At 30.9% G+C, this 11,438-nt stretch overlaps 1 protein-coding gene across 4 annotated transcripts in view; it reads right to left on the bottom strand.

Annotated features, from left to right (window-relative positions):
* Positions 1–3,288: 3,288 nt before the first annotated feature.
* Positions 3,289–11,438, bottom strand: part of LOC150099984 (tubulin monoglutamylase TTLL4-like) — a 548,120-nt gene continuing 539,970 nt past the window's right edge. For 3 of the 4 annotated variants that reach the window (XM_090402675.1, XM_090402676.1, XM_090402677.1), the window contains exon 19: positions 3,289–9,967. In XM_090402675.1, coding sequence (XP_090258801.1) covers positions 9,790–9,967 — 178 coding nt within the window. In that variant the 3' untranslated portion in view covers positions 3,289–9,789. The remainder of the gene's footprint in view (positions 9,968–11,438) is intronic. The other variant, XM_090402678.1, reaches the window with a different exon arrangement.

Here is an 11,438-nt window from a genome sequence, read left to right as displayed (position 1 = left end):
AAGACCTAAGAAGTTTGTAACTAGGTTACAATAGAGCACAGAGCACACCATGAATTCAACAACAATTCTACATATGCAGTTCATGTTTCAGGACTCAATATGTTAATGTACTTTTTTTTTATTTTTTTAAAATTACATTTTATTCCTGATGTATGCCAAAGAGTAAGAAACTGGCTGAAGAAACAATTTTTATTAGTGCTCTCCAGAACTGGAAATAATATTAAGACAGGATTATGTTTTATTAATATTAAAATTTACCAAAGTATCTTCATACCACCTGAGAATGGCTAAAAGATCAGTATTTAAGACACTGGCAATAAAAGACCCCAAATCTTGAGTTATCTGAGTACAATGAGATTTTGCAAAGACAAAGAAGAATGGAGTGTATTGTCACAGCAAACCTTTCATCTACACTTTTTCTCCTCTACATCAGTGAGAGAACTTTAAAGTATATGAGAAATAGTGAGGTTGAAAGTACAGAACCTTGGGGGATATGCCAACATTTGTAGAAAAATCAGCTTCGAGAGAACCAGACAGGAAACTGGCAATGGGTGACAATAAGACTGTAGCTTGAAAAGAAGGCCATGATGCCAGACTTGATCAAATGCTTTGGAAATATCAAGAGTGACTATATGAGATTCTCCATGTCTTTCCATGACCTGTGTCCAAAGATGGGCAAGATTTGCAAGGAGTTCTGCTGTAGATAGAGAATGGTAGAATCTATATCAGTGGTCACTAATTAATTGATGGGTCTCTAGGTAATGAAGAAGCTGGTTGTGGATGACCTTCTCCATTACTTTTGAGAGTATTGAGGCAAGTGAGGACAATGCGATGATAGTTTGATGGCTTACTTTTATCTTAAATTTTTTGGAGCAGGTAAGATAAAAGTTTGCTTTTATGCTGTTGGACTGATACCAGATGAGCACAGTTTGTAAAGGAGGATGGGTGTTAATTTCTAGAGCACAATCTCTCAATAAAACTGGACAGATACCATTTTGGCTGGTGGACTTATTATTATCAAGGTTACCGAGCATTTTTCTGATGTCAAAAGATTAGAGAATACATGCTGACAGTGCTTTCTAGAATAATAGAGGAATATTTTTTAAAGTTAACTTTTTTAACAAATATTTATGTATATATTACATGCTGTTTTCTTATGACAGCTGTGTGGATAAGACTGATGTATATTCTTCACTAAAATATTTACGTAATACTTTACATCAAGGAATGAAGGACCTTAAAAAGCTTAAATTTATAATTATAACTTATCGTTAAAATACACAAATATGAAATAAAAGTAAAACTCCTAAATAATTATTTACAAAATGAATTACCGTTATCAAACTGAAAGATCTGAAACACTACAATTAAAAATACATGATCAGTTTCAAAATATAAGTTTAATGACATGAAGTGAAAATTATGTGCATCTCTGACATTCCTTAATAATTATTATTTTTTTGGCACTTTCCTCCTTATTCCTTTCTTTATGTACTACAGTGATGAAATTGCAAATATAACATCCAATCATCTTACAGTGGGGGGAGGCTTGCTTGGGGTAGGGGAAATTAATATTCCTCAGACTGTCTGCTGCATGAGTAATCTTTGTAGCTATCTGAAAATGTTACTTCATGAAAGAGGTGGTAGTGTTTTAAAAAAGTAGATCACCAAGCAAATAAAGGCAACATTTATAGGTTATCCATTACAGAACAAATATGAAACAAACTTAAAAATACAGACCATAACATTTAAATGCAAAAAATTAAGTAAAATATGTGATCGAGACAGACGTTATACATTAATGGTTAAGAGCTACCATTATGTGAAAGATGCATATATTAGCAGTATGAATATCTTCTATATACATAGTGATTTTGTTTACATAATAATATATTAAGAAATTCAGAGCTTTTTTGTGTTTTTTGAGGAAAAAAACACAAAAATGCCAGTATTTACAGTTACTACTACGAGTAAACCCATCAAAACAGTGTACAGTAAATGATACATTTCCTATAAGTGACTATTATTATTATTACATAACACCTCCAAGGACTCATTGTGAGCAGATACTACTTCCCATACAGCTCACACCTACACTGCTTAATCCTCCATTTGCACAGGATGATAATGCTATTACCCATCTTAATAGTATTTTGGTCTGTTAATTGTGTGTTCTCTGGTCAATCTGCCTATATTCAAAATGAAAAACAAGTTTCTGGGAGATATAAACCCTGCCAGTTCTGCATGAGATAAGCAAGTTAGGTCTTCCACTATAATAATCTTATACACAACATTGAAATCAAAACATTCTCAGTACAAAAATGCCTAATAGTCTCTTTTCTGTACCTTTAAAGGACAAGGTTTTTGCTTAGTGGCTGTACATTTTTCTGATCTTAAGCCATTCAGAAAATCGAGTAAGAGCAGAAATTATATAACAAAATTTTGAAGTTATGTAGAGAAATTTCATGTAATGTGGGAACACAGAAACATACAGTGTATTACTTTGTATGTGCAGTATTTATGTCTGTCATAAACTTTAAGAACCAGGAAACTGAAAAACTCTGAAAATTTTTGAAGGTGAATTTCTGAAACACACACACACTAGATACAAAACGTGTTAAAAAATGTGAAATTTTAACTCAACTTGGGTGTGCGTGCATGCACTAAAGAGCATTACATTTGAATAAGCATCATGCAATTAATAGGCCAAGTTTTTAATAGAAACAAGAAATGGTTTGTGATTTTTCCTTTTCATGCAAATAAGCATGTGCACAATTAAATGTTATTACCACTTGTGTTAATAAATTTATAGCATAAATAAAGACATTTCATATTTTTTTGTTTTTTCTTAAAAGAAACAAATACACAAAAATACCAGTACTCTCCAGTAATTATAATCACAGTATGTGTAAATGCATTTGCAAATTTTTAAGTTGTGGTATTCCATACTTTGCTATTTCATTTTGTCACAGATTACAGGACCAGCCCTTGACAAGTGGCTTGTTTTCTAAGAATAATGTCATTCCATTTTTACAACATTACTGAGCAAAAATAAGATATTTAAGATTTTTTAACTTATGTGTTTAGTGTTCTTGATTCAAGAAAGTGCAATTAACTGTAGGCTACATGCAGCAACTTTTACAACATGCACTTATATAAATTTACACAGCGTACATATTACATATACCGTACTGTATTACATTGTGTGTGGGAAACATCTTCAAGAACCAGCAAACTAAAAAAAATTGTGTAACAAAGTCGAATTTGTGAAAAAAGCAGAAAAATATATTTTTGGAAAAAACAACTATTTAATAAAGCATTACAAAATGTGTTAGAAAATCTGAAATTGAACTCAGATTGCATATAATAAAAGTGTTACATGCAAATATGCATTTAACTAAACAGATTTTTAATAGACAAAGTTTTTTATTTTTTTATGCAAATAAGCATTATGCAATTAAATGTTGCCATCTGTACAAACATTTTATCAGTATGAAAAAAGTCAGAAATATTAGATGAAATACATAGAAGTGCTTCCTTCCCCTTCATTTTATTGTGTGTGTGTGTGTGTGTGTGTGTGTGTGTGTGTATATATAGATGACAACTAAACTAGGGATAGCATTATTATAAAGTTTAGTGAACTTAACTCTGCTGCTGCTTTAAGAGATTTAGATAATTCTAAATTACAATCTATGGTTTTTACACTAGATTAATTTCAATTTTATATAGTTTTATTTCACTTCTTCTTTCTCTCATCTCTTTATTCTAAGTTCAGATTACAAATGTTTAAAATAAAAACTTCCTAGTTGTCATTTCTGAAGTCATAATTGCACTAAATTAATGGCATTTCTACTCATTTTCTATTTCAACATATTATAGCATTCACAAAAAAACCAACAAAACTTTCAGTTGTATTTTACAATTTGTAACACTAGGGACAAAGATCTAATTAAAAACTAACAAACAATATGGTAAATATGATTTCTTCTTTAGTGTTATTTTTGGGTTTTAATTGAATGTATATGTCTTAGTTTTTCATTCTAAATGCATCATTTTTAATAATCAATAATCCTTTATTTGCATTCTTCTATTTCTCTAATAGCTAAATAAATTTTAGGAACATGATAACTTTTTTTTTATGAAAAACTGCAGAAAAACAGATACTTCTGTGAGAGTGTTCATGTATGTATTATATGCCATTTCCTTGTGTTAACCATATACTTTCTAATACTGATGATTCAAACATTTTTCATTTATATATTTACATAATGCTTCACATGAAAAAACCCCCAGAAAACTTAACTTTCTAATGATAGTGCAACTTTAATATAAATTTGAAATAAAAATTAAACTAACATCTAAGTCATTTGTTTAAAAAAAAATTACCAGTTATCAAAACTGTAAAGTCCTGGCGTTAACACAAGAGATTACATTTTTTGTGTGTTATTCTTCAAAGTGCTTTTTTGGCACTTTATTTATTATTACATGCTAATATAAAGAATTTTATTTTTGGCATATTTTTGTCATATTTCCATTGTACAAAAAATCTTAATAACATGATAATACATATGAATGAACAATATCTGATTTGAATGTAATATAACTATTTGGTACCATAAAAGCAAATGGCCTGTCAAACTATTTAAAAGTTATTGCACATCAAAGCCTTCAACATTCATGGCATAAAAGGTAATATGCAGTAACACACTAAATTATGATCATTATAGGGCTTTAAATAATTTTTATTTTAGAATAAAAAAATGCTATAAGAATATCATGCATGTTGTCTCCACTACAACACATACAATATTATGGAGTGGGGAGCTCGGTGGCTAAGAAGTCGACTGTTAAACCCCAGTGGGTTTATATTATTATGGCGGGTTAAATAAGTAACTTCAAAACTTGAAGGCGCAGCTCCTTATATGTGAAATTGGACATTGGTGGGAAAGTTAAAAATGGTTATGAGTAGTATTGGCCACATTTTTCAATGCAATGTGAATGAATAAAACAAGTGCACAATTATGCTTAAATATAACTGACTGTAACAGCAAATGTATACATCATTTATAGGAATAATATATGGTATTTCTCTTCATAACATTTATGAAATTCCCTATGTTAACTACCTCATTTAGTTGTTCTCTACATAAAACAGTAATCACAACTATTAAAACGTGGGAAATAAGATGAATGGATTAATAAACATACATACTGATAATATAAAGATGCTACATGGCACAGTATGGGTGACATATGAGACTACTTATTTCAAAAATATCTATCGTTTTTTTTTTCTCCATTATTATCAAAACGCTACAGCTGAAGTCTGCAAGATATAATTTGTCATTTACATTAATAACAGCAACAATTCCTTTTATAAGTATTTAAATATATGTGCTATTCCACTATTCAGATATCTCAATTGGACTACCTGAAAAAAAAGTCGCATTCAATTTTTTATTTTTTTTCATGAAGTCAGATTAAAACTATTCAATTAATTATCCAATTTATGACAAAAGTAATACAATGAATGATACAATTCATGAATTTATGATTCTTTAAATACTTCATATTTAAGAGAATACGTAAGGATATTACCATATGCTATCGATATACATTAAAACAAAATTCTAAAACAGCAACCAACAGCTATGCACTTTTAAAATGATTAATGAGTGATCACTATACCTAAATAATCATAAACCATTTAAAAATGAATCCTCTGTACTTTATATTCACCACAGGTAGAAGAAGGTACTTTAAAGTCCAAACTTTTGGAAATAAGTTGGCTGCCAAACAAGGCCAGAAAGATTACTGTGATTTTATCTAGCAGGCAAGATAAAAGTGCATGTGAATATGGCAGGCAAAAAACAGTAAATGGCTTATAGAAGAAAAAATCATGCTTAACCATCAGTATGATTAAACAAAATAAATCTGAAGTTTATTAAGTTGAATGCCTGTGTAGCTCTGTGGAAGTGGTGGTTGTTTCCATAGTGCTAGGCCACCCAAAGTTTTCTTTGGGTGGCCTAGAACTAAGAACTATTTTGTTCTTAGTTCAAATCTAGTCACTGACTAAAAGAACTTTTTCTAACTCTTTCTTTGACTGGTTTCGAGTTAGTCGATCTCTGGTACAGGAACCCACACTATTTCACCAATAAATATTACCAGTTATCAAAACTGTAAAGTCCAGGCATGAATGCAAGGGATTACATTTTTTTTTTGTGTGTAACACCAATAAATATATTGTGTTAGCCATCTCACCACCAGATGCCATTTATAATTAGTGATAATCTTAGACAAGTTATCTCTGGTTGGCTAGATTAAACTGCCCCCCTTTCCAAAGAGTTAGATAGGACTAAAACCGCCTTGCCCACTCCCTATAGGGAAATAAGGCATTTGCAGAGTCGATTAAGTTTTAAATTGCATTCTGAATGAAGGCATCTGTTTTTTTTCCTTCTTTATGGAATGAATTTTTTTTACATTAAGAACACACTATCCTACAGTGACTTTACCCCCCCCCCCCTCCCATGCTAACTTCTCCATGGAACAGTACACTAGTTTCCCATCTTTCTAATGGTTCACTGCCCTCCTCTCCATATACCAGCAGTTATATTCAAACAGTTGCCTCACTGGCCAGCACACAATGATATCTTTAATCTAGCCAGCTCTGGTTAGGCCAAGTAGCATGCACTGCTGTCCCACCAGTAGGCTGTGTATTGAAATCCCACTGTGGGAATGGATACTTATGAATATCTTTAGTACAGAAGATAAATTTCATTGCATGATGTGAAACCAATGCTTACTTATTGGAGGCCTGAAAAAGTTCCATGTTTGGTCTGTAGAGCAGGGTTTCCAGATTATGAAAAAGTGTAAATAAAAAATGCTAAAAAAATCTTTAGTCCACTTAAGATACCAATGCAATATAGGTTTGCAACCTTTTGAGGGTTGGAGTTACTTAAAAATGAATAAATAAATAAAAAAAGATCAATATTACTTAATCTAGCAATGTTACACTATCCACTGAATACAATCATTTATGCTGCACCTTTATGAACAATGGATACAAAGCTCACTAAACATATGATCACTGTTGATATGGTACAGTTATCTAATCTCATCTCATATTTCTAGGATATTTCTGAGAAGATAACTCAAGTATTACAAAAGTACATAACTATTTTCAAACCACACATCAAACACTAGAATATCTGCTCTTCTAACAAGCCTGTCTCCATAGGATAGGATGGAGGAAAATAAATAACCCTGTGTGGAAGCTGATATAAATTTGAAAGGATATCCCCTCCCTTCCCTCTTTTCACTAAAATCTACTTCAGCACTAAGATACATACACAATCTCAAGAAATATGGCTATATTGTCTAAAATTTGGAAGATTTCTAATTTAAACCAGTTCCCCAAATTTTGGGTAATTTAATACAGTCATACTTCATGAGACTATAAAAGCATTTAAATAGTAAAGTTGAGTACAATAAATAAATTACAGTTGAGTAAAATAAATAATACATAAAATACTCTTTCAGATTACATTAACTTCTTTGCAGGATTATCTCCCCCCCCGTCCATCTTATGTTATGTGGAGTGTTCAAAAGTGTATTCTTCCTAAGACTGTAGTTGAAAAAAATTCATGAAATGAATTTTTTCCAGCTATGGTTTCACTTTTTATTGCGCACCAAGTTAGAGTTTACTTGTATACATTAACTGAACTTATGCTCTGAATATAATAGTTTGTATCTCATAAAAGCTCAGGATTTAATATTAAAACTTCCAATTTATTTTTGTTTAATCGCAGTATCATTATTAATAAAATGAACGGCAGTCAATACCATCGATACCCAAGCATTCACATACATAAACTACTTTTATATCAGATATGAAACTATAATATGCTGAATTGTAATCATTATTTAATTTTAAACAACAAAGCCTTTATTATTGAATGTAATCAGAATGGAAATATTCATTTGAGCTTATATAAGACAAACAAAATGAACTGAAACATAAAACTGAAATAAGAACTATTCACTTCTTTTGATACTATTAAGGAGAATTCCACCCATCTCAATATGAACATTACTGAAATTGCTTTTCTTCCTATTTTTAGAAATGCTTGTCAATAAATACATAATTTAAGAAATCCCATTATAAAGGTAAAGCAAGATTAAATATATAAAATATATATTTAATCTAATTTAATGAGACATTAGTAGATTACATTTTCATAAGTAAAATAAATACAAAGATATAAGATACAAATAATATCTACATAATATTCAGAGAGTAGGAGTATGTCTTTTAACTTTAATCGCCCGTGATTGGTTTTGGCACATTACACTGCTTTTATTTATTTATTTTTTTTAAAGCAAATGTCAAGTTCTTTCCATTAATCAAAAGCAATTGCATTACTGTTGATCTTATTTAGTTTTAAGTGACAGTATCTGTCATAACTACAAGAATGGAAATGAGGAAAATAAAAACACAAACGAATTTAACCAAGATTATAAATGCAACTATATATATCATTTAAATGAATTTTTAAACTTACACATCTAGATGCTCAATCAAAATCTAGTTACTCTATTATAAAATACTAATAATGATTATATACATTTTGAACTGCATGAAAATAATAAAAAAAAGTACCACTTTATTAACAAATTGTAAACAAGTTTGCTTTCTGATGCAAATGACAACCTATATCTGCAGAACTCACAGTCAAGTTGGATGCATCAATGATATACTCCTAAAATTAATTTGCATATAAACATATTCATTAATGCTCATAATGAAATTAGAAATAACTATGCTACTATTACCACCTCATGCATATTATATATGGATGAATTTTCTTAGTATAAAATGGTGGTTTCTCTCTGGACAAATGTCAAAATAGAATATATAAAATACTGATAGGAAAAAAGGGAGGAGGAGAGGGGAAGAATAAATCTATGATCAAATACTGTAGTTAATGGAACGTACTTCATGTATATATATATATATAATTGAGCTAACATGTTTTATTTCATAACATCGGTTCTGTTTCTAAAAACATTTTAGACAAAGCAAGTTCTTTGATAGATATAGCATATAATTAGTTACTGAAGTAAGAGACTTTCTGTGATAGTAAAACATGTCATTCATTAAAATGCAGAAACAGGGCAGAATATATACTGCATTTACAGAATTTTTGGTCTCCTCCCCTATTAAACAACAGTTTGGCTGGAATCTAGAATTTTCTCTAAATTAAAGATGATAACCAAGTGGAAACACTTCCAACAACTAGAATTTTCTATTTATATGGTAATCAGTTTCACAACAGATGAGCAAAAAAATACTGTGGAATGTTGAAACTGACTAGAAAAATTAAATATTGGAATGCATAATTTATGATATATAGAAAAAATACTGTCAAAAAATGTATGGGCGAGAAAGAAGGTCTTAAGACAATATTTATAAGCATTAACAATTTTTACCAAAATTTTGCAAGATCTATCTATAGCAGATAAATATATGAATACTATATATAACTTACTTGAAACATTTATAAAAATTGTAGTTTCTGAGATGAATTATAAATTTATGACTTAACTTTCACTTTGATGAATATAAGAAATAAATTATAAATTTAAAAAAGTAGAAACTTTAACAATAATTGCACTGAAGAGATACTAATGTATACATATTTTTATTCATGCATGCACACATACACACACTCACTCATTCAAGCATTCATATTTTGAGCAAAAAAAAAAAAATTATACTAAATACTATTTCTATACATCTGATATTGTCTTCTTGGCTGGAGAGGTGGTAACAGCAATAATTGGCCACTTTGCTGAACGACTGGCTTTCAGATTACAACTAGCAACAGTTCGGCTCGGTTTATCTCTTGTTTTAAGTGGACTTCCAAGTTTTACTCTTACACGAGGATAGTTTATTTCAGATTTTTCCCTGTAACAATATTTACTTTTATTATACATACAAAATTTGACTTTATTCAGTTTTGAGAATTAATTTTAAATTGTAGCAACAATTTTTTTTTTTTTACAGATATATATAATAGAGTAAGTCTAACTACAGTGACAGTTTGTTATAGTGAATTTTTTTAGCATAACAGCATGTCTATAGTTTATTCAACAGTTTGTGAAAAATGTGATAAATAAACAAATGTAATATTTGGAAATGTGTATATGTACACACACACACATGCACAATGGCCCATAAGTCATGAAACATTCTGTAGAAAGGACCAGTCTTTGTGAAACCAAAAATGGAAGGCATTTATGTGATATGGTTTTTCATAACGAATAAAAGAAAGTCTGATGATGTTAAAAAAACTTATGTAGTTGCTTCACAAAGATGGGCCCTTTCTATGGCATGTTCCATGGCTTATAGGCTACTCTATATATTCCCAAGAATCATCAGGATTTCACTTTCAGAACAGGCCTTCTCAATTATTCAATGCAGCCATTGTAAAATTTCATCTTCAAATTCCTGATACGTATACCCAAGGTGGTGTAGAAGATATTATGATAGCACTACATAAAAAAGTTAAATGGCCACCTGGTTGGCCAAAGGGCTGCGGGTTCAAATTCCGCCGTGGGCATGGATATTTGTGATTGTCTGTGAAAATACTAGTGGTGGAGGTTGGCAGTAGATGGTGTTTGTGTAGATGAAGATAGTTGCGGTTAGTGGAGATGGAGAGTTATAGAATAGGTGCTTTCCCTCAATGAGTCTTTTGACTCCCTGGAGATGTTATGTAATAATAATAATAAATCCACCTAGATACTGGTCTTCTTATAGGCCTTTTTCTTAACATCCTGGAAAGGACACTTGTTTTGCAAACAATTCCTCTTCTATTCTGTTTAAGTGGCATATCACCTAAGATTAGTTCTGCTAACACATTCCTGAACTAACAATGTCAAGTTCTTTCGCTTGGTTGAACAGTGGGAAGGAGTGATGAGAAGAGGCCATCCCTGGAAGTTACGAAAGGAAACTGTGAGCAAGAGGGTAAGGAGTGGTTTCTTTGTGTGGAGGGTGGTTGAGCCGTGGAATGCATTGCCTGATGGAGTGGTGGGAGCGAGAACAGTGAGTTTAAAGAGTGGTATGATAGACTTTGTGTTTCTCAGGGGGGGGGGGGACCTCCCCTTGATGAGTCTTGACAGACTTTATGTCTTAGGAAGGACCTCCCTCGATGAGTCTTTTGACTCCTTGGAGGCCTGAATAATAATAATAATAAAGTTTTCTATACTAATATCCTCATTTTTAATATGATACAGCCATTGATTAGTTTAGTGTTTTGACTAATTTCTCTCTTATTCCATATAAATTTATTCAGTTGACTTCCTAACATACCAGCTTAGTTAAATTTGCTGTCTATTTCCAAATTTAATTTGTCATTTTCATTAAAAATTGTGCCAAA

The sequence above is a fragment of the Typopeltis vanoorti genome, chromosome 13 (assembly GCF_054136105.1).
Source record: "Typopeltis vanoorti isolate ZY-2024b chromosome 13, IOZ_Tvanoo_1.0, whole genome shotgun sequence".
Taxonomy (NCBI): Eukaryota; Metazoa; Arthropoda; class Arachnida; order Uropygi; family Thelyphonidae; genus Typopeltis; species Typopeltis vanoorti.
This window is presented reverse-complemented; position numbering and strand designations above follow the sequence as displayed.